The following is a 25,381-nucleotide window of genomic DNA, read 5'->3' as shown; positions in this document are numbered from 1 at the left end:
ATGGCATATGACCCATTTTCGAACGACGCGGATTTAGTACTGAATCAAAATGCGAAATATTATTTAAACATATATCACACACACAATAATAACGAAAATGATCCAACCAGACAGTTATGTTGCATTCTGTTGATCTAAGAGAACATTGATAAATTATTTCCAATTTTCACGAATTTTCCCAATGAAATTCGTTTCACTTATCATTATGAAACAATAATGGAATGGAATTCATATGAATATTAAAATAAAACGTTTTTCTTTTATGATAAATAAAACGTTTTTCTTTTATGATTTATTTTGCTTGATTTTTCCGTTTTTCTTCCGTTGATCTGATAAAGAAGCGGCTCTTATTAAGGTTGGTAACCAAAAGCCTCATCTTCGCAAGTGTATACATATGTGAACTCAAAGTCCAGCTGCAGATTTCATAGCCATATCAGATCCTCCCCCCCCCCCCACCCCGATGTCTTACCAGAATTCAGTCAAGCGCTATCAACGAGGTTACGCAAACGACGGTGTATTGCTATGGCAAGCAAAGTGCACATTATTGTCTTAAACCATGGTTCAACAGTGAAGTATATAGTTAAGAGACTTTTAACCCGGGTTTAAAGACTGGATTCACTGTATGTTCTGAATAACTATAAGTAGTAGTAGTACTATTATATTACGATGTTACGTTTGGGTTATTAGTTGTACGTTTAGTTATAACGAGCGATTTATATAAATCGACCATTCGATGAGTCAAGACTGCAGATATAAGATATGTTAAGTGGTTTATCTTCTTGCTAGCTGATATATTGTTAAATTTGAGAAGAGGCTCACATATACATGTACCTTCATAGATCAGAGTAGTCTTGTGCACAAGGGGTCGTTAGATCGATCCTCACTGGGGACATTTTTTTTGTTCAGTTAATTGTCTTAATTGAAATAATATGAATACAAATAATGATTACTATTATCTTGACTATTTTTAAACTTTGTTTCTTTTGCGTTTTATCATAAGTACAACTATTTTACAATATTATAAGTCAAAACCATTGAAGCATAGCTTATATCTGCAGTCATTAAACCAATAAGAACTTATTTGAAACGAAAGTATGCTAAACATCAATTTTGCGCCTCCATATTTCAGTGGTAGAGCACTGGTCTCGTAAACCATGGGTCGTGAGTACAATTCTCACTTTGCATTGTTTTTTGGCCTATAGCAATATTCTAGATCATCATCATGAAATGGTCATATACGAAAGTAACTAACTTAACAGTTATTTTTATTGTGTTTCGGTAGTTCAAATAAAAGAACTCTGTCCATATCTAGGTTTATAATTCAATAATGACTAAAATATAATAAAATAGTTGTGATAAAAAAGGCAAATATAACAAAGTTTAATAATAATAAGTATTCGTATTAATATTATTTTAATTAAGACAATTAAGCTGAACATAAAATGAATCCACATTTTGCACCCCAGTGAGGATCGATCTCACGACCCCTGGTTTACAAGACCAGTGCTATGCCACTGAGCTATGGAGGCATGAGTGCGCTTGAGTTCATATTTAACGATATATCAAAAATGATGTAGATAAACCATTGAACATTAGCTAATATCTGCAGTCCTTGACTCATCAAAGGGCGGGTCAATTTATTTGAAGCGCTCGTTATAAATTAGTTAATCAACAACTAATGGGAAAACATGTGAAGTGTGTGTCGTTTCTTTGTAGGATCAACTGATTATTGTAGATGCATTGGGTTGTGCCTGTTCGTTATAATGTTTTATATAACTCGACATATTGATTAGGCTTGTTATTGATCGGACGTTGTCCATAACCGTTTCATAAGTACGCAATGTAAGTGGGGCCGCGAGTATTTAATCCACTCTGACCGTTTTGCCCCAGCACCATGAAAGAAAATGTTGCATATTAAAATATTCTAGATCACCTTGATGAAATGATCATATACGGAAGGAACTAACTTAACAGTTATTTTTATTGAATATCGGTTGTTCAATTTAAATAACTCTGTCCATATCTACGTTTATGATTCAATAATGACTAATAATATAGTTTAAAAAAATGTACTTATGATAACAACACAAATATAACACAGTTTTATAATATTAACAATACTAATAGTAATTTTTTGTATTAATATTATTTTAAATTAGACAATTTAGCTGAATATAATCCACAGTTTGCTCCCAGTGAGGATCGATCTCACGACCCCTGGTTTACAAGACCAGTGCTCTGCCACTGAGCTATGGAGGCATGAGTGCGCATTATTTCATATTTAACGATATAACAAAAATGATGTAGATAAACCATTGAACATAGCTAATATCTGCAGTCCTTGACTCATCAAAGGGCGGGTCAATTTATATGAAGCGCTCGTTATAAATAACTATAAATTATTAGGAATGTATAAACCATTGAAATATAGCTTATACATGCAGTCATTAAACCAATAAGGACATATTTGAAACGTAAATATACTAAACTTTACCTTAATATCTTGCCTCTTTAGCTCAGTAGTAGAGCACTGGTCTCGTAGTCCAAGGGTTGTGAGTTCAAACCTCACTGGTTGCATTGATGTTCGGCCTGTAGGTAACTTAATACTAAATTTTTATAAAGCGCTCGTTATAAATTAGTTAATCAGCAACTAATGGGAAAACATGTGAAACTAGTAGACAGTTAAGTGTGTGTCGTTTCTTTGTAGGATCAACTGATTATTGTAGATGCATTGGGTTGTGCCTGTTCGTTATAATGTTTTATATAACTCGACATAATGATTGGGCTTGTTATTGATCGGACGTTGTCCATAACCGTTTCATAATTGCATTTGTGACTTAATTATACGAAGTACGCAATGTAAGTGGGGCCGCGAGTATTTAATCCACTCTAACCATTTTGCCGCAGCACCATGAAAGCAAATGTTGCATAACAAATATTCTAGATCACCTTGATGAAATGATACAAGACCAGTGCTTTGCCACTGAGCTATGGAGGCATATGTGCGCTTGTTCTCATACTTAACGATATATCAAAAACAAGAAATATCTTTAAAAAAGATATAAGGCGTTGATGTTGTAATGTTTGTGACCAGTGAAAGGAGATGGAATGAAGCTACCGTATATTTTAATGATGGCAGTGAGTGATAATAAGATTATATATTTTACTGTATTAGCAAATAAGAAATGAAGAACAATAAAAGGTGAAATTGTATGTTTTATTGTCAATAAGTATTGTAATGACTAGGTTTTCATTATTGAACGAGTAATACATTATTTTTAATTTTAATATTCATAATTATTATTTTAGTTAAGACAATTAATCTGAACATGAAATGAATCCACATTTTGCCCCCAGTGTGGATCGATCTCACGACCCCTGGTTCACAAGACCAGTGATCTGCCACTGAGCTATTTTTTTTAATCACCGTACACATTGGATGCATATCATTTGAACTGAAATATGAATATATGTAAATAACATGTAAATTACAATAAATTAAAAACTGTCATGATACAAAACATCCTCTAAACATTGCATCGAAACGTTTCTCCTTCGTTTACGAAGCAGTATAGCATTAATCAAATGTCTCTACAATTAAAAGAATCTATAGTTTACATGCCGTAGCATGGGGTTTAGCTTATCTCATACTCTGTCGACATCGGGTCTTTTGGTCGCATGTTCTTGCGACTCCTTCTATTACGACATCATTGACGGTTTCGTCGCCGGAAAAAAAATCATCACTTTGTTATCAAATTTAATTTAATAACAAATATGTATTTGATTTTACTGAAAGATACCGTAATGTATTGGTACATAAAATATGAACACATAGAAATTGTATTATTATTAGAATCAAAAACAAATATTTGTTTGTTATTTGAGTTTATTGTGATTAATTTTTTGTTAATTTATTTTATTTTTAATTTGTATTATTATTATTTAAAATAATGATAATGATGATTGGTCCACTTACGTTTTTGTTCCTCCAACTCCACAAAACGCTCAGGTCGACTGACGTCAAACATTGACGTTGCATGGTCTGTTGCTGCAGCATCAATAGCACCACAATTATCTGCCTCTTCGTTTAACAACAGAAGCGCCTGTGTTTGTTCAGTGACCATCGGTCCATTAGCCAAACGCAGTTGTACGTGAGTGACTTCCTCTGCATCTACATACATGTCCTCATCCTCATCGGTGGTATCATAGTGACGACACCTCATACATACAAAGCGCAGTTCGTGCTGGTTTCGAACGGCTTCACCATACTCTTCCTCCTTTATTCCAGTATTTCCACGCCGAATATGATCCCACCGTTGGCACTTGTCACAAGTGACCGCTCTAGAGGTGGAGTAAATTCTCCTTAAGCAAAATAAACACGGAGGCGCAGGCATTTTTACAAATATGGCAAGACCATGTCCATACCTGATATTTATATTGTCGTCAATAATAACTTTACCTTTAATTAATAATTAAAGGCGTGCTCACTCGATTAGTGTATATTATCACTTCGTGTAATAATTAACAACAATCAATATTTGTGTTATATATAGGGCGTAACTGATATGCAAACATAAGCCGTTGTCGTCTACAATTATAACGAGTGTCACACTTTACCTTTAATTGGTACTTACAGACGTGTTAATCAATTAGGGCATATTATCATGTACTGCAGGGACCTGTGTGTATAGGTCCCTGTGTACTGTTATAGATAACATCAATCAGTAAGTGTCAAAAATAGGGCGTATTCGAGATGCAAAAATACGAGTCACTAATGCGAGTGTCATGGCCCTATTGACAGGGCGATACCCATTATATATAAATCGCTTTGTACGAATTATAAAATATTTCATAAAATTGTATACTGTTAAATAAACTAATTGTATATTATATAGTACACTATGTTATATGAGAAATGGTGCTGAAAATATAATACGATGTAACAATTGGATTACCAAAGTACGAGACTTACTTCAAAACACGGGTTTTGTAGATGTTTGGATGTACCCAGAATCAGTAAATGCAAATGTATTTATTCCTATATTTAAAAATAGACTAATTGATATGTACATAGGTTTGTGGCTAAATGATTTAAACGTTAAAAGTTCATTAACTTTATACAAAGAATTGAAACATCGATTTGAACTATCTGATTACCTTAACATAATCCAAAACTTTAATTTGTGAAAATACATATCAAAATTAAGACTTTCGTCCCACATGTTAAAAATTGAATCTGGGAGACATACAAATATTCCTAAAAACGAACGCAAATGTAATATATGTAACTCAAATGATATTGAAGACGAATACCATTTTGTAATTGTATGTCCTCTTTATACAGATATAAGAAAAATGTATATTGACAAATTCTATTATAACCGACCTAATATGCATAAATTTATTCTTTTGTTAACAAATAAAAAAACCAAAGTCTTTAAATAAACTCGCGATATATTGTAAAAATGCTTTTAAAATGAGAACTGATACATTGAATGCAAACGTTGAGAAATTCGATGGCCTTAGTGCATTTTTAACACCTTTCTATGTACTAGTTTGGTTATTTCGCATTACTATGCATGTGCCTATTGCTTATATATTGTCAGTTTTGTATATGTAACGATGAACTGTAAATGTTCAAGTTATATGAATAAACTTTCTGTTCTGTTCTGTTCTGACGTTTTAAAATATACGCTTGACTGCTCAGCTTTATTAAATAGGAATATAAATGTGTTGTCTAAACATACATTGATAATCATAATGCTTGTATTGTTTGCATTTATTTGTTAAGATAGAAACACATGTTCAGTTTTTTCTGATGTAAGAAATTTGTATTACCGTTTTCACCACGCGGCATGTATTAATTTTAATAATTATGTAAGGCATTTTTATTATCTTAATCTTGTGGCAAATAGGCGCAGATGTTTATGAAGTAAATCTAAGTATTCCACATATTCCAAAGATGTTTTTACCTGTATACATATCTAAACAGAACTGTTATTCATTGTGCCATACCACTCTTGTTTAAAATTATCCACAAGTCTACATTTGACATCGCTAATAAAACTATTTACTTATACAACGTTTTTTTCACATGTGACACCCAATTTGTATATCCTTTATTAAATAGTTTAAAGCCACACACCTTGAAATGAACTGCATTGCATAGTTAATTTAAGTATAAATAAGAAACATATTTTATCTATGCCTATCTTTATTAGAATATACCTGGTGGTCACAAGGTAGAAATCCATCTTGTTTGCGCTTTAAAACTAAAAAAAATAATCGCGTTTGTCGAAATGGACGTTTACGTCTAGAAATCCTACTTTCGGTTTAAAATTTTAAACAAAATTATAAATTACTTGCTAACTAGGCTATAAATTTAATTACAACTTTGCACAGCTGCGAATTGCATCTATATTTATTAATTAACGTGTATTTCATTTCAAGGTGTGTGGCTTTAATGCTTGTTTGTAAACCGTTTGCATAATGATATTTTCATTGTTTAGAATTTTAAACCAATATTTAAGAATTTTAACAAACTTATTTACGTACAATGGATATTTTTCTTATTATCCATAAACAGCAACACTACATGTTTTTACTTAAACATGTCGTAATCGTTGGCAAAATTTAATATTTATGCGTTTAATTTGTCCGTTCAATATCATTTGTTTATGGAAAAGCCCATACTTCTGAAGCATAGATCCCACAAAAGACCCATACAACTGACAGGATATTTTTTGCTTCATGTAAAATTTATTGCATTTAAACAATAAAGTATGCATGGTCCTAAGAGCTTTACCAACCACATGTTCAATTTTGTCCAAGGATTAAATTAAAACGTTCAGTATAATTCAACACTGTTCCTAAATAATTCAAGTCATCAACAATTTCAGTATCATTCCCATTGTATGTCCATTTTTTGTTTTCTTTTAGTCCACCCCTTTTCCGAAATACTATTATTTTCGTTTTTGTTTTAGTAGTGTTAACATGTAACCCCCAAGAATTGCAATATAAATATAAATTATCTAAATGTAATTAAACTTCAGCAGGTGACAATGTCGTCAGCAAATACTATTAAAAAACACCCCAATATCATCAATAATCAAACCAGAGTTAATGTTATCTTGTAGGTAAAGTTCAAGATCTACAATAACTAGGGAAAACAAAATCGGCGACATTACCTCTCCTTTCCGTAGTCCACCCGCAGAACTTAAACATTTTCAACCATAATACATTGCTGTAAATGCTATCAAAACATTTCAACATATCAAAGTTTACAACATACAAACGTTAGTTTTCATTCAAATGATTTTGTGCAATCGACATAAAAGTATATTAAGCACCAACAGTTGAAAAGCATTTTCTATATCCGAATTGTGCATCCGAAATTATAGTGTTTTCATTGCAAAAAGATTTAATACGTTTATTTAAAACAATGGTAAATAATTTTCAAAAGCAACTTACTAGGGTATCCCTCTATAGGTGTTCACATCATTAACAACCCCTTTGGTATGCAAGTGGATTATAACCTTCTTTGTCAATTTATCGGGGAAGAAGCCCAATACGAAAATATCATTAAACATATCACACAAATGGGCAGAAAAAATATCACTACATTCAAGAAAATATTCATTCAAAATACAATATCTATCAGTTGATTTATTTTGTTTCAAATCGTATTTCAAGTTCTGGAAACACAGAATTGTCTAAACTTAAATAATATTTTAAACAAAAATCTTCTGCTTCAGTATTTTAAAAATCGGACATGTTGCTACTAAGTTATTCAAAAAACTTTTTTCTAAAGGTATTTTATTGTTAATAAAGCTATTATTTATTTGAAAATTTGCCAAAATTCCTTTGGTTTGTGTTTTCTTCATTTCTAATCTCCGACATTTTTTTCATGTAACACACAACTTTCTTCTTGCGTATTAAGTCCTTATACTATTTTAAGTGTACATAAACGTTTTCTGTTCAGACCTGTTTTACTTGAGTTAATATATGTAAAGCATCGTGGTACAAATTGTGTGCAGTATCGCATTCGTTATCACACCATTCAGCCTTCTTTATACAGTTATTCACATTAAAACTATGGGTTGTTTTATAAACAAAATAATGGATTCTCAACACTGCAAATGGTTTCAGTAAAACTATTAAACAGTTGAATGAGGCCGAGATCGTGGGAGTCGCTGCGGGATTGATGGGGTAATGGCTGTTCGGGGGCGATGCGCCCTGTTATCGGGTGGTTTCCGGTTGAATGCCTTGTTGTATATGTATTTGATGGTGAAAGTTTTTTTTTCCAGAAATGTTTGATTTTTCGTTGAAATGTGATTGTTTGTCATTCAGGGTGATGTTTTCATTAGTTGGTATCGTAGCCACACGCTGGCAACCTGTGTATATATATATGCAATTGAGTATTCAACAGTTCGTGAACATTTATGAGTAGTGTTATAAAGATAATTATTTTACTTGAAAATCATTTTAAAAAATGAAATTGGTTGTATTTAGAACGACAAAACTGATATAATTGACATATTTACTTTATTTACCATCTTCATGAGATTTAAAAATACATTATTTCGCTGTTAATTAAGTTTGTGTTTAATAGTGGGCGCGCATGTTTCAAATCTACCGAGAGCAAATGGCATCAAAACAGGGGCGGCATGACCCATGAGTCGAATATAGATCCGGAGGTTCAACCCCGTGATCACTATGAGTATTTAGGGATTAGTGATGACACCACTGACTCAGTTGTCCTAGCTAGCAATGTAGGCGTCTTTAATGGAAATAATAGCGGTGGTGTGGCCACTGTTGAAGACGACTTGGCAATAGCAAAAAAGCCAGGGGAGCAAGAAAACTTTGCTGCAGCAAAGTCCGATTTCGTGTTGGAAAAAGAATGCATGCGTCAATATTTCGCTCTTAAAGCCGATTCATCTGAGAAACACAATTACTTAGTTTTAGAAGCACATCGCTTAGAATTGGAGAACCGAAAAGATGAGCCCAGTGACGAAAGGCATCCGTATTTTGTTTTAGAAAAAGAAGGCACTGGTATTCATGTTAATGAATATCCATCGGATGAAGTTAATGATTTATTTAAATTAGAGAAACCAGTCGTCGATGTCAAAATAGGCGTTGATGATACAAATGATAGAAAATTCAAAATTGATGAATATGAGGACATTGATGACACACACTTCGAAGTGGTGAACAACGACTATGATTTCACCAGCAAAGGTTTGGGTGCGGTATTTTCAGAAAATACATACAGCAGACTTAATATAAACGGCGACGATTATGATCATATCGGAATGAATAAATTACAAACGTAGAGCAGTATACACGGATTAACTGTCGCGAACAGCTGGTGTTTGTGTACGGACAAATAGTGTATAAAGATATAGCAAACATATTACAACTTTGCGTGGCCTTAGATTTAGGAGCGAAAACATTTAAAACATGATCTCCCTCATTTGTTTACTTGAAAATGGGATACCACTGCTAATGAAAATACATGTAGTTATTATTAAAGTAGGTTTTTATTTTACAAAATATTTTGTGTATGATGAAATTTAGTCTGTTTTTGTTGATTAGCCGTTCCCAACACAAATTGAATTTGCTAAATCTACTATTATCTACAATATTGCGTGATTTGTGCTCATTATACGACATTTTAGTAATACGGATAGATAGAATCTATTACGTATTGGTCGTGTTATTCGAACAGAATGAAGTAAAGTTATAGATAAGTAGATCTGTAATGTACAATGTATATAATATTAATTATCATAATCATAATTATAATTGCCATAAAGAAACTATATTTCTAGGTGCTATTAAACTAATATTTACAGATAATTTTATCCAAAATTGGAACGGCCAATTGGTACACTCGAGTAGTGCTCTTATCTTATAGAAATATAGCAAACTTTCAAATGTAACCATATTAAATATTATGTTATATTACAAAGTACAGATTTAGCTTATCTATGTTACGATTATCTACTCATAGATTAAGAATAGAAAGTGGCAGATGGTCTAAACCTAATACTAAACCTGGTGGGCAAAGGACATGTATTACTTGGAACCGTCTAGAAGACGAATATCATGTTGTGCTTGAATAAAACTTATACTCAGATTTAAGATGTAAATATATACCTTGATATTTTAGAAATAGATCAAATATGCAAAAAATTATAGAACTTATGTCTTCCGATAGTGAATCTGTGTTTAGAAAATATAGTGCATTTGTTCATGCTGCATTTTCAGTAAGATTAACAAACATGTGTCTATTTATTAATGTTATCGACTTTGTTCACTAACTAAAATATGTAAATTACTATTGTTTTTGTTTTTGTATGTAAATTAATGTACATATATTTTATGCGTTACAAAAATGTTAAGTGTATGGTGCTAAAATTAATTTAAAAAATCGATTTAAATGTGTGCCTTTATGAATTTTTATTACATGATGTATACTTTGCATGTCACCTACCATATGTTTTTGTTGCGAAATTAACACGTAATTTGTTCTGTTATTATCATGAAACATGATTTATTATACATCTCATGTATTTTCTATAATGTTATTGTTAAATGAATACAATGCACTATGGTTTTTGCATTACTCATCTTCGTCTGTATTTTCAGTAGTTTTGATTTTGTTCTTGTTATAGTCTCACTATGAATTTGTGCGACGAGTAAATGCATGTATTATTATCTGCAGACAATGATTGAGTGATATTATTTATGTAGTATGTATAATGTTCAACAAACTCGCTTACTCATAACTTAAGTACTCATCAGAAATATGTTTATATTATTATTACTGTTGTTATCAATTACATAAACTAAAATGTGTCCACATGGGCCATTAGCCTTCTGGAAATATTGTAAATAAAATCATTATCATATAGCATTAGTGTTAAAGTTAACTCGTTAACTTTTTAATAGACAGTTCCAATGTTTGGGAATGGAAGAAATAATATATGTTTCATTTTTCGTATAATGTATTATACTTATTGCATTGTTACAGATTTTTGCACAAAACTTCAATGACATGTGAAAAGGGAACTTTCTTACTAAAACTAACAACAGCAAATATTGCATAAATGCTTTTCTTTGCACAAACATTTAGGTCTCAAATATCGAAATACGCACGAACACAAAGTAGTATAAAACATAAAAAAGGACATATTTATTTTATGCTTTAACGGTTTATAGAAAAAAAACAGCTACTTTTCAAACGTTCAAAAATAATAGTGAAAATGATCGATACTTTTTTCAGGTTTCGTGTAAAATGAATATGATATATCAGTTTTATAACGTTAATGTTCCTTGAAATCGCCAATTTTACCGCTAACATATGTTACCATTTAGTGAAAAGGCCTTTAATACATTAAACATCTGTTGGTTTACTATATAATCGATTTTGTATTCACTCGTGATGATACAAATAAATATCCTCACTCTTGGCTTGGCCATTCCTGGAAATATTGAAATATATGAGTACTCGCTGATAATCTACTGACACCGAAATGATCCTACATTTATAAAATTATACAATTAAAGCGCTGAAGGCACTGCAATTGTTCGCCCTTTGAACATATTTAATATTACGTACAATTACAGGACATGGAGTTCGACGTTTGAACGTAGACCAATCGAACGGCCACGAAAAATGCAAACGCCAACATAATTTACTTTTTATTGTCTACAGTGGTGAGATTTTGAAAAAAAAACGGAGAAAAATGCCACTTATTTACATCTCTCATCATTTTTATAGGATTCGAACAAACTCCACTTATGATTACAAAAATGAAAAAAGAAAGTCAACGTATATCTAAGATGGCGCTAAGGAAAAGTCTGTGAGTCTAACACAGAATGAACCACATCATAATTCTTATAATAAATGTATTGGTATCAACGACCATTGTATAAAATTCTCGATCAAATCAAATAAAAATATTGAAATTATTGTTGTTGCTTTTTGTCACTTGGTTGTCGCATATTTACCGCTTAAAACGTGTGTTATTAATGACAGATGTATTCAAACCAAACGTAAGTGTTCGAAAATGAAAATTATACTACGGTAGATCACATCATTTGTGTCCTCACTTTGCATATTAAGAGTTTATTTTTTTCACCATCGAAATATATAGTATTTAAATATTTGAATAACATGCAGTTTTCTTTCGACACATTCAAATTATACATTTCTAGACGCGTCATGCGAAACTTGGTCTTATGGCGCGTTAGCTAGCGTAGCAAAGGCCCTGTCTGCGCAGTTGTGCACTCTAGTCAGCAGCTGCGCTGCCCACTATAATTCACGCAAGGTTTCGTGGTCTCACTAGGTATCTCCTTACCTACTGCGAGATTCCCAGGCTTGTCAATATCGACGATAGCTGCATATGGCATAAGACCCATTTTCGAACGACGCGGATTTAGTACTGAATCAAAATGCGAAATATTATTTAAACATATATCACACACACAATAATAACGAAAATGATCCAACCAGACAGTTATGTTGCATTCTGTTGATCTAAGAGAACATTGATAAATTATTTCCAATTTTCACGAATTTTCCCAATGAAATTCGTTTCACTTATCATTATGAAACAATAATGGAATGGAATTCATATGAATATTAAAATGAAACGTTTTTCTTTTATGATTTATTTTGCTTGATTTTTTCCGTTTTTCTTCCGTTGATCTGATAAAGAAGCGGCTCTTATTAAGGTTGGTAACCAAAAGCCTTATCTTCGCAAGTGTATACATATGTGAACTCAAAGTCCAGCTGCAGATTTCATAGCCATATCAGATCCTCCCCCCCCCCCCACCCCGATGTCTTACCAGAATTCAGTCAAGCGCTATCAACGAGGTTACGCAAACGACGGTGTATTGCTATGGCAAGCAAAGTGCACATTATTGTCTTAAACCATGGTTCAACAGTGAAGTATATAGTTAAGAGACTTTTAACCCGGGTTTAAAGACTGGATTCGCTGTATGTTCTGAATAACTATTAGTAGTAGTAGTACTATTATATTACGATGTTACGTTTGGGTTATTAGTTGTACGTTTAGTTATAACGAGCGATTTAATATAAATCGACCATTCGATGAGTCAAGACTGCAAATATTAGATATGTTAAGTGGTTTATCTTCTTGCTAGCTGATATATTGTTAAATTTGAGAAGAGGCTCACATATACATGTACCTTCATAGATCAGAGTAGTCTTGTGCACTAGGGGTCGTGAGATCGATCCTCACTGGGGACATTTTTTTTTGTTCAGTTAATTGTCTTAATTGAAATAATATGAATACAAATAATGATTACTATTATCTTGACTATTTTTAAACTTTGTTTCTTTTGCGTTTTATCATAAGAACAACTATTTTACAATATTATAAGTCAAAACCATTGAAGCATAGCTTATATCTGCAGTCATTAAACCAATAAGAAATTATTTGAAACGAAAGTATGCTAAACATCAATTTTGCGCCTCCATATTTCAGTGGTAGAGCACTGGTCTCGTAAACCATGGGTCGTGAGTACAATTCTCACTTTGCATTGTTTTTTGGCCTATAGCAATATTCTAGATCATCATCATGAAATGATCATATACGAAAGTAACTAACTTAACAGTTATTTTTATTGTGTATCGGTAGTTCAATTAAAAGAACTCTGTCCATATCTAGGTTTATAATTCAATAATGACTAAAATATAATAAAATAGTTGTACTTATGATAAAAAGGCAAATATAACAAAGTTTAATAATAAGTATTCGTATTAATATTATTTTAATTAAGACAATTAAGCTGAACATAAAATGAATCCACATTTTGCCCCCAGTGAGGATCGATCTCACGACCCCTGGTTTACAAGACCAGTGCTCTGCCACTAAGCTATGGAGGCATGAGTGCGCTTGAGTTCATATTTAACGATATATCAAAAATGATGTAGATAATCCATTGAACATTAGCTAATATCTGCAGTCCTTGACTCATCAAAGGGCGGGTCAATTTATATGAAGCGCTCGTTATAAATTAGTTAATCAACAACTAATGGGAAAACATGTGAAGTGTGTGTCGTTTCTTTGTAGGATCAACTGATTATTGTAGATGCATTGGGTTGTGCCTGTTCGTTATAATGTTTTATATAACTCGACATATTGATTAGGCTTGTTATTGATCGGACGTTGTCCATAACCGTTTCATAATTGCATTTGTGACTTTATTATACGAAGTACGCAATGTAAGTGGGGCCGCGAGTATTTAATCCACTCTGACCGTTTTGCCCCAGCACCATGAAAGAAAATGTTGCATAACAAATATTCTAGATCACCTTGATGAAATGATACAAGACCAGTGCTTTGCCACTGAGCTATGGAGGCATATGTGCGCTTGTTCTCATACTTAACGATATATCAAAAACAAGAAATATCTTTAAAAAAAGATATAAGGCGTTGATGTTGTAATGTTTGTGACCAGTGAAAGGAGGTGGAATGAAGCGACCATGTATTTTAATGATGACAGTGAGTGATAATAAGATTATATATTTTACTGTATTAGCAAATAAGAAATGAAGAACAATAAAAGGTGAAATTGTATGTTTTGTTGTCAATAAGTATTGTAATGACTAGGTTTTCATTATCGAACGAGTAATACATTATTTTAAATTTAAATATTCATAATTATTATTTTAGTTAAGACAATTAATCTGAACATGAAATGAATCCACATTTTGCCCCCAGTGTGGATCGATCTCACGACCCCTGGTTCACAAGACCAGTGATCTGCCACTGAGCTATTTTTTTTAATCACCGTACACATTGGATGCATATCATTTGAACTGAAATATGAATATATGTAAATAACATGTAAATTACAATAAATTAAAAACTGTCATGATACAAAACATCCTCTAAACATTGCATCGAAACGTTTCTCCTTCGTTTACGAAGCAGTATAGCATGAATCAAATGTCTCTACAATTAAAAGAATCCATAGTTTACATGCCGTAGCATGGGGTTTAGCTTATCTCATACTCTGTCGACATCGGGTCTTTTGGTCGCATGTTCTTGCGACTCCGTCTATTACGACATCATTGACGGTTTTCGTCGCCGTAAAAAAAATCATCACTTTGTTATCAAATTTAATTTAATAACAAATATGTATTTGATTTTACTGAAAGATACCGTAATGTATTGGTACATAAAATATGAACACATAGAAATTGTATTATTATTAGAATCAAAAACAAATATTTGTTTGATATTTGAGTTTATTGTGATTAATTTTTTGTTAATTTATTTTATTTTTAATTTGTATTATTATTATTTAAAATAATGATAATGATGATTGTTCCACTTACGTTTTTTGTTCCTCCAACTCCACAAAACGCTCAAGTCGACTGACGTCAAACATTGACGTTGCATGGTCTGTTGCCGCAGCATCAATAGCACCACAATTATCTGCCTCTTCGTTTAACAACAGAAGCGCCTGTGTTTGTTCAGTGACCATCGGTCCATTAGCCAAACGCAGTTGTACGTGAGTGACTTCCTCTGCATCTACATACATGTCCTCATCCTCATCGGTGGTATCATAGTGACGACACCTCATATATACAAAGCGCAGTTCGTGCTGGTTTCGAACGGCTTCACCATACTCTTCCTCCTTTATTCCAGTATTTCCACGCCGAATATGATGCCACCGTTGGCACTTGTCACAAGTGACCGCTCTAGAGGTGGAGTAAATTCTCCCTAAGCAAAATAAACACGGAGGCGCAGGCATTTTTACAAATATGGCAAGACCATGTCCATACCTGATATTTATATTGTCGTCAATAATAACTTTACCTTTAATTAGTAATTAAGACGTGCTCACTCGATTAGTGTATATTATCACTTCGTGTAATAATTAACAACAATCAATATTTGTGTTATAGAACAGAACAGAACAGAACAGAACAGAACAGAACTTTTATTTTCACCCAAGTATATAACATATACAATAAGGGCAATATAACAAAGTACAATTTTTATAACAATATTTTGACTTCCGATAATTTAGCAACAACAGCACATATTATCCAGCGAGGGTGGGGGTATTCAGAATAAGCATATATAAAGATATTGACTACGAGAATGTGGGAAAAGTTAATCAATTACAAAAAACACCAAATTATAATACATAGTGAGCAATGCATGAGAATGAAATAACGGTTCGTAATTGTGTAGCCTAATTTGTCAAGGATTCTAATATTATTAGTGATCTTTAACCTTAATTATGCGGGGTTGTCTTGTTCACACGTCACTTAACTTTGCACGCGCTGTTACCGATAGCAGTTTTCAGGAAAGTAAAATGTTTATAGACGAGTTAATTGTTATTGTTTACATTCGGGATTTTCCGCGCATGCGCACTGACTGGTTGGCAAAAACACTGGTTACAGTAACGTAAAACATGTATAAAGGGCTTTTGTTTAGTCAATAAATTGATAATAAAAACGAAATAAACATTAAAACTCTTTAAAAAAAAGTGCAAATATAGCATATTTAGTACCAAATAAATGTATATTCACAAATAAAATTTCCTCTTCATAAAAATACGAAGTAGTTATTAGCATAGAGTAAACGTGATCGGAAGACTTAAAACTGACAATTCCACAAAACAAAACAATAAATTAGCCGTATTCTTTCTGATAATAAGACTTGAATAAATTATATTTAAACACTAATAAAACATATTTTAATTGTATTATAATTTTAAGTGGTGTGGATAGTGTTTTATTTCATCAGCGATCAATAGAGTCAGAGGTGCATTTAATCAATTATAAAAAAGCCCTAAAAAGCGGAATACAGTACTTTTTTTAAATATTGGGGTAATTTTCTTTTACATTGAATGAATTTACGTTTCGTTTACATTGAATGAATATTCAATTTACCATACAAACGGAAAACCCTGCATATTAATTACGCAAATGTAACTGTCTTTGCATGTATATTGAAATCTCTATTAGTAATAAGGAGTGATAAAAATATAGCATTTTATGATAAATGCATATATTTAATTTATCTAACGGCCCCTTTTGTGACTGCTTATGTTCATGATCGTGTTTCGGACCCTGCAGTAATGTACAATCTTTACACATAATAGCGGAGTTAACTATTGCCGGTACCCGTTAAATACCTTAATTGCATAGCAGTAAAATTGCACAATATTTAAATGTATAGTTATTAAACAATGTATTATTAAGTTTAACTGGCTAATAAATATATACACACGTTCCAGTTAATACATTTCCGACAAATGTCTTCATTTTTGTTAAAATGTTAAAATATTTCATAAAAAATTAACTTATCAGTATTTTTAGCTTTAAAATGTGGCTTACAACAGTTTGATGTGTGCTGCGTGGATGCAATAGCGTGTATCCCCGTACATATCTTCGATGTTGTTTTATTTTCAGCCTTCAGAGGCTGGTGGCGGTATTGTGTTTTTATTATTTTTTAAGAATTGTTTTAATGAAAATTCAATACTGCTCCAGCAGCTGGAGTTTCACTTCTTTATATTAAATGATTGCTCAGTATGCCAAGAGATGACATAGAGGTATCGTGACTTATGTTTACTGACCAGACACTCGTCTGCAACATGTGGTTTATGCAGGGGTCCAAGTGTAGGTCCCTGGGTTTATGACACCATGTTTTCTTTGTAATTGTCTGGACAGTATCCGATCATAACGAGATAATCGGTTTGTGATAACAAAGGTGCAATTATACACCGGGATATAAATGCTGCAACAAAGAGTGCCAAAATTAGTGTGAACAATTAAATAAAACAATTACATTAAATAAAAGAATTTATTGAATGTGTAAGAAGGTAAGTTTCAAATCAGTTACCCTATGTCGCGTACATACAATTGACCTATTCGTTGTTTGTTTTTATCCTTATTTGTTTTCGTTCATTAAATTTAATTCATTCTGAAAGAATTTCAATTTCTGAGAAGTTTTTAACTATAAAAGGTTGCGATGAAGTGCCAAGTAGAGAGATTTTTGTTTAACCACATACCGAGCTCTTAGATTGTGTTCCACTCCCGAGTTCGTTGTCAGTAAAAACAAATAATAATAACAACAATAAAATCGTACCAAAGATGCATTTCCTTGCATGCTAATGTTTTATTCAGACATAATTAGTAAAATTATATTTGATATTGTGCATGATTATCATTAAAAACGAAGATTTCGTCAACCTTCTCTATATGCGCTTATATAAATTGCACCTCTTTTGCCAACCAGTGGGCGGAGTCTAAACTTTGCAGGTGCGTGTGACGTCACGCGTTAACTCGTCTATTTAAAAAGTGCAGGTTAAAACAGTGCGTTTAAGGCGATAGTGCAACTTGCAGTTGGTAGCTTTAATTTCTGTATTCGGAATAGTTGCAGACATGTTTTTTCGTGATTTATTCGCTCGACTGCACCCGCACAATTAAATTTGCCAATGGGCGAATGGATAATGTCGGAACAACCCGAGGCCATGATAGCTGTACTTCTCAAGGACACAATAGATAAGGTACTACCGTTAGGATTAAGCAAATTGTGTGTACTGCATGCAAAAGGAATGAGCAAGGCCTAAGCGGTATCAAGAGGAGATTTTTTGTCAACTTACTATTATAATGGTGGTATGAGTCGGCTTATTTAAAACAAAACGATAATTCGTGAATCGAGACGGTACAAAAATATGAAAATCACTAGCAAAAGGAATTGTTATAAGTTATAAACTGATATTATTATTATTGCAATATATTCTATGATTTTTTATTTTGTTATTATTTTTTTTAGCTGCTTTTCCGAGAAAGTATTTGTTTAAGAAGCCAGGGTCATGAAAAGCAAATAAATATATGTACAGATTTTTAACATATCAGAATGATGCAAAAGTAGACGTAGTCATGATATATAAATTATCAGTTAGCGAGTGAAATAAAGGATATAACAAATTTATGTACATTTCTCACATTGATACACATTTTAAGTATTAACAAGTAATTAAATAAGCATAAACGTTCCTCATGCTTAACAATTAATGTTTTTAACGGTAAAGTATAGATGTACATAGGACTGAAAATGTGTCATGTAAATTGAATTTATGGAATTTATTTAATTTCAAGTAGGTAACTAAAGTCAACTTTCTATTATACTGGTGGTATAAGTCGGCTATTTAAAACAAAACACAAATTTGTAGATAGAAATGGTACAGAATTATAAAAATCACTAGCAAAAGGAAATTGTAGTAAGTTATAAACTGGTTATTATTATTGCAATTTATTCTATAAATTTTTGGCCGGTTTTCCGAGGAAGTATTTGTTTAAGAAGCCATGGTCATGAAAAGCAAATAAATATATGTACAGATTTTTAACATATCAAAATGATGCAAAAGTACACATAGTCATGATATATAACATTATTAGAAAAACACAACCAAATTAATATAATACAATCATCAATTAGCGAATGAAATTAAGAATATAGCAAATTTATGTACATTTCTCACACTGATACACATATTAAGTATTAACAAGTAATTAAATATAACTTATAAGCATAAATGTTCCTCATGATATATAACATTATTAGAAAAACCCAACCGAATTAATATAATACAATCATCAACTAGCGAATGAAATTAAGAATATAGCAAATTTATGTACATTTCTCACACTGATACACATATTAAGTATTAACAAGTAATTAAATATAACTTATAAGCATAAATGTTCCTCATGCTTAACAATTAATGTTTATAACGGTAAAGCATACATGTACATAAGACTGAGAATGTGGCATGTAAATTGAATTTATTCAATTTCAAGTAGGTAACCACAGATTATACAGTAGTAAACGGATGTAAGAAAAAAGTAGACTCTTTGAAGAAGCAGTAATGTAGTTATTATCATTAAGGGGAGACTATTTAGACAATAATGTGCCCTAATTAATAATAAAAAGGATGGCTATACAGGTTTTGAAATGAAATTCATTTCCAAGTACATAATAACGCATTAGATCGAGACTTAACAAAAACTAACAATCAATTAGTGCACTGTAGTAGAACATATACTATAATTTGGTGGTCTGGTGGCATTTGTATTTATAAACAAATGTGTACTTGTATTGAATCTTTGTTAGCGTCTAAATTTACTGAATATAAAGCGTATAAATTTGCTTGTATTTTTAAGTAAAGGTAAGGATTCTGATGATAAGAATGAGCTAAGGGAAGCATTATGTGTGTCATTACCTAAGAATTGTTCTCTTTCAGTATTAAAGAAATCGCAGTTAAGGAGGTAGTGCATGGTGTTCGGTGCCAACCTGACCCGAATTACATAGCCTGCAGACTCTATCTTCAAATGGGGTTCCGTCGTATCGGCCTGTCTCGACTGGAAACCAGTGGTTAGCAGTCCTGAATTGGAATAGGTAAATGTATTCTTTTTTGGTGAGTTTAATAAGGTAGTTTTCAAGGGATGGTGATTGTTTGAAGCTGGTATATATTTGTCCTTTGTGTGTTTGCTGTAATTGGTGGTGCCATTGGGTTTTGAACTGAGTTAGTAACTGTGATTTAACTAAGCGGTGGATATTAATTTGGTTTATTTGAAACTGATTATCCCATATGCTACTTTGGTTAACTGATGTGAGTATTTCTTTTATTTTGTTTGACCATTTAAAATTTGAGTTTGGGAGGTTCATCATGTACTTTAAATCTGATGTGATATTTTCTGTTCTTTGCCTTGAAGAGTTCTACACCAGAAGGAGATCATACGAGTTTTAATATTGATTGCAATTGGATGCCTGCCAAGTTCACCGTATAGAAAAGATATAGGAGTAGATTTTCTGGCTTTAGTAATTTTTCTGAGGAAGTTGTTGTGTACTCTCTCCAGAATGTCTATGTTTTCAAAACCAAATATTTCTGAACCATATGTTAAAATTGGTAGCACTGTGTGGTTGAAAAGTTTAAGGATTAAGTCTATGGGAAGTTCTGCGTTGTTTGCTCTAATATATAATAGGTGCATTGCTTTTGTTGCTTGTTCAGCTAGGTGTTTTCTTGCGTTTAGGAAAGAGCCATTGCTGGAGAGTGTTATCCCTAGGTAGTGGTAACGGTCAGTTATGTCTATGGGATGGATGCCTAGTGTGAAATGAAAGTTTTGAAGTTGTCTAGCACCGAAGATTATAATTTTAGTTTTGCTGAGGTTTATTTTTAAATGCCAATTCTCGCAGTTATCATGGAAAATGTTTAAGCTATTTTGGAAGTCAGTTTTTGAGTCAGAAATGATAACAGTGTCATCAGCATAAAGTAATATAAGTAGTTTTAGCCACAAAGTTAGGTCTTCAGGATTTGTAAGTTCTATGCCGTTTGAGCCTTGGAGGTGCATATGTGTTTGCAGATCATTAAGGAAGAGGGAAAATAGGAGAGATGACAGGTTTTCACCTTGTCTTACGCCAATTTCTGATATGAATGGTTCAGATATGTTACCGTTAAGTGAGATACTAGATTTGATGTTGCTATACATGTTTTGAACTAAAGTGAGAAATTTACCTGTTATATTTTGTTTAATTAATTTCATTAATTCAATTAGTGAGTGAAGTGTAAATATGTGAGAACAGGAATAGCCTTTTCTAAAGCCAGCTTGATTTTCATCTAAGATATTGTTTTCATTTAAGAACTTAGTTAATCTGTTGTTAAGTATTGAAGTAAAAAGTTTGCCAAGACAGCTGAGGATAGTTATGGGTCTGTAGTTACTAGGATCTTTAGGGTCACCTTTGTTTTTAAATATGGGTATTATAATTCCATTGAGCCAACTTTGTGGGATGAACCCGGTTTCTAGTATGTAGTTAAATAGTTTGCAATAAACAGGCATAAGTAGATGTTTTGTGGACTTAATGTATTCGTTAAGAATGTTGTCAAATGGGCTAGGAGTTTTTGAGTTTTTAAGGTTTGAAATACATTTTTCTATTTCGTCTTTGGTGATTGTTGAATTAAGTGTGGTGCTTGTATAATGTGATTGGTCGTTTGTGTCATTGAAACGGTTGTCATTGATAGTGTTTGTATTTAGTTCTTTGAAGTGTTCCTGTAATTCTTCTAGAGTTGGTGTAGTTGTGATTTTTGATTTTGGTTTTAGTTTGTTAAGATATGACCAATATTGTTTGGGGTTTTTGTCGGACATTGATCGAAGTTTGTTTGACATGTTTTGTTTGTTTGCATTAATATGGTGGTTCATTGTTTGTTTGTATTTTTTGCTGGCGTTCGTCATTTCTTTTTTGTTAAATGTGGTTTTGTTGCTATTATAATTTTTTTTGGCAGTGTGATACTTTTTGCGTGCTTTGAAACATTGAGGACCAAACCATGGTTTATTGTTAGCTGAATGGTTATTTTGAAAATGTGTTTTATTTTCAGGGAAGGTGCTGGTGGATGCTTGATGGAAGATTGATTGCAGCTCATCAGTTATGTGCTCTATGGTCTGCTGCGATTTGGGGTAAGTATCCATTTGGTTAAGTATTTGGTCAATCGCATTAGGGTTGATATTGCTAACAAATTAGCTGGCGAGATCAGGTTTCCATTTTGGTTTTTGACTAGTGTAAGTTTTACTTTTTGGAGTTATATTTGGATGATTGCTATGTGATATATTTATTGACCATGAGAGTGCATTATGGCCATCCGAGAATATTGGGTCAGTTTCAATGATTTGAAATTCCGAAACAAAATAGAAAAAATCTGATGAGGCAATAACATAGTCTATTGTGGATTTATTTCTGAATGTAAGCATATCGTGATTATTTCCAGAGGTTAGTCTACCGTTTAGAATGAAAATGTTGTTGTTCTTACATAAGTCTATAAGACGGAGGCCATGTGCATTCGTTCGATGGTCTTGAGAGGTGCGGGCAAGTGGGACGGATAATTTTTCAAGAGTTTTGTATTTGTCTTGTTGACTCTGTATGTCGTCATCAATATCGAAAATGTCACTTAAATGTGGGTCAGTGGTTATGTAATCTTTCATGCTGCCTACTCTGCCATTGAAATCACCTGCAAGAATTACATATTTATGGTCACTACATATCTGGGAGATTTCATTTTCAAAGGTCATAAATTCATCGTCGTTAAAAAATTTAGAGTTTACGGGTGGGACGTATACAGCACCAATGACAATATTTTCGTCAAGCATCGTTAGAGATTTATCAATAGAGATCCAAAGGGCATATTCGCAATTTGACTTTAAATGTTAATTGAGGGTACAAGCTTGTCTTTAACAAATATACCAATGCCACCAGACTTGCGTTTATATTCTTGCTTTCTATGGTTCGCAAAATAATCATAGTTATTTATCTTTATAATATCGTGTGTATCAGTGTGAGATTCACAGATACAAAATATATCATAACAACCTATGAAATCAGTGAATTCCTGGTAATTTAGTCTTTTCTTGATGCCGCTAACATTTAAAGTTCCTAATTTTATGGTGTTTACTTTCAGGTTGGATGAGGGTTCTGTCCCCCCACTGGCCTAATGGCTATGGTTGCTGTCTGCTGTGGTCCTACTATGGTTATTGGACTGTGGAGTGTCCCTAGAGGGCACACGGTTATCAGTACGCGCAGAATCCCAGGGGCGTTGGATGCTGGGCACAGATGACTGGGTGTTCAGTGGAGTTCTGGGAGATACTGGAGGATGATTACGAGCATGAGCTTTTGAAGAATTAGGAGAAGCAGACTGCGAGCGTCTTGATACGTGTTCAGAATTGGGAGTTAGAGTATTGGGAGTGATGACCATGGTTGTTTTCCTCTGGTTAGCAGAGGTTGTGATAGGCTCTGGCGGGATATTGTTCCTGGCGCTTTGGGGAGGAGGGACACTGTGTGCCTGATTCGACCGTGGTACTTCGGGGAACGTGGCAGTTGGAGTAATGGGAGTGGCGACCGCAGTTGTGTTCCTCCGGTTGCCAGAGGTTGTGATAGAAGCTGGCGGGATATTGTTCCAGGTGCTTTGGCGAGAACGGAAACTGTGTGCCTGACTCGTCCCGAAGACTTCGGAGATTGTGCGAACTCTGTTACCGTTTAGAATTGAGTTCCAATATAAATAGGGCGTAACTGATATGCAAACATAAGCCGTTGTCGTCTACAATTATAACGAGTGTCACACTTTACCTTTAATTGGTACTTACAGACGTGTTAATCAATTAGGGCATATTATCATGTACTGTTATAGATAACATCAATCAGTAAGTGTAAAAAATAGGGCGTATTCGAGATGCAAAAATACGACTCACTAATGCGAGTGTCATGGCCCTATTGACAGGGCGATACCCATTATATATAAATCGCTTTGTAAGAATTATAAAATATTTCATAAAATTGTATACTGTTAAACAAACTAATTGTATATTATATAGTACACTATGTTATATGAGAAATGGTGCTGAAAATATAATACGATGTAACAATTGGATTACCAAAGTACGAGACTTACTTCAAAACACTGGTTTTGTAGATGTTTGGATGTACCCAGAATCAGTAAATGCAAATGTATTTATTCCTATATTTAAAAATAGACTAATTGATATGTACATAGGTTTGTGGCTAAATGATTTAAACGTTAAAAGTTCATTAACTTTATACAAAGAATTGAAACATCGATTTGAACTATCTGATTACCTTAACATAATCCAAAACTTTAATTTGTGAAAATACATATCAAAATTAAGACTTTCGTCCCACATGTTAAAAATTGAATCTGGAAGACATACAAATATTCCTAAAAACGAACGCAAATGTAATATATGTAACTCAAATGATATTGAAGACGAATACCATTTTGTAATTGTATGTCCTCTTTATACAGATATAAGAAAAATGTATATTGACAAATTCTATTATAACCGACCTAGTATGCATAAATTTATTCTTTTGTTAACAAATAATAAAACCAAAGTCTTAAATAAACTCGCGATATATTGTAAAAATGCTTTTAAAATGAGAACTGATACATTGAATGCAAACGTTGAGTAATTCGATGGCCTTAGTGCATTTTTAACACCTTTTTATGTACTAGTTTGGTTATTTCGCATTACTATGCATGTGCCTATTGCTTATATATTGTCAGTTTTGTATATGTAACGATGAACTGTAAATGTTCAAGTTATATGAATAAACTTTCTGTTCTGTTCTGTTCTGACGTTTTAAAATATACGCTTGACTGCTCAGCTTTATTAAATAGGAATATAAATGTGTTGTCTAAACAAACATTGATAATCATAATGCTTGTATTGTTTGCATTTATTTGTTAAGATAGAAACAAATGTTCAGTTTTTTCTGATGTAAGAAATTTGTATTACCGATTTCATCACGCGGCATGT

The 25,381-nt window shown here is 32.7% G+C and overlaps 1 protein-coding gene, 1 long non-coding RNA gene and 3 other non-coding genes across 6 annotated transcripts in view; 2 read left to right on the top strand and 3 right to left on the bottom strand.

Annotated features, from left to right (window-relative positions):
• The window catches only part of LOC127855704 (uncharacterized), a 36,271-nt gene that overhangs the window by 7,418 nt on the left and 3,472 nt on the right, over positions 1 to 25,381 (top strand). The window contains exon 6 of one of the 2 annotated variants that reach the window (XM_052391484.1): positions 9,238 to 11,976. The exons of the other annotated variant lie outside the window; for it this stretch is intronic. Coding sequence (XP_052247444.1) covers positions 9,238 to 9,332 — 95 coding nt within the window. The 3' untranslated portion in view covers positions 9,333 to 11,976. Of the gene's footprint in view, positions 1 to 9,237; positions 11,977 to 25,381 lie in introns of those variants that run through there. 2 annotated transcript variants of the gene reach the window in all.
• Trnat-ugu (transfer RNA threonine (anticodon UGU)) lies at positions 1,457 to 1,529 on the bottom strand. Its single transcript has one exon. It is a non-coding gene; the product is annotated as a tRNA-Thr (tRNA).
• Trnat-ugu (transfer RNA threonine (anticodon UGU)) lies at positions 2,188 to 2,259 on the bottom strand. Its single transcript has one exon. It is a non-coding gene; the product is annotated as a tRNA-Thr (tRNA).
• Trnat-ugu (transfer RNA threonine (anticodon UGU)) lies at positions 13,847 to 13,918 on the bottom strand. The gene has a single exon. It is a non-coding gene; the product is annotated as a tRNA-Thr (tRNA).
• Positions 20,328 to 24,187, top strand: LOC127855706 (uncharacterized). Its single transcript, XR_008037646.1, has 3 exons — positions 20,328 to 20,459; positions 22,435 to 22,513; positions 23,509 to 24,187. It is a non-coding gene; the product is annotated as an uncharacterized LOC127855706 (long non-coding RNA).

The sequence above is a fragment of the Dreissena polymorpha genome, chromosome 13 (genome assembly GCF_020536995.1).
Source record: "Dreissena polymorpha isolate Duluth1 chromosome 13, UMN_Dpol_1.0, whole genome shotgun sequence".
NCBI lineage: Eukaryota > Metazoa > Mollusca > Bivalvia > Myida > Dreissenidae > Dreissena > Dreissena polymorpha.
Note: the sequence above shows the minus strand (reverse complement) of the source record. Positions and strands in the feature narration are given on the sequence as shown.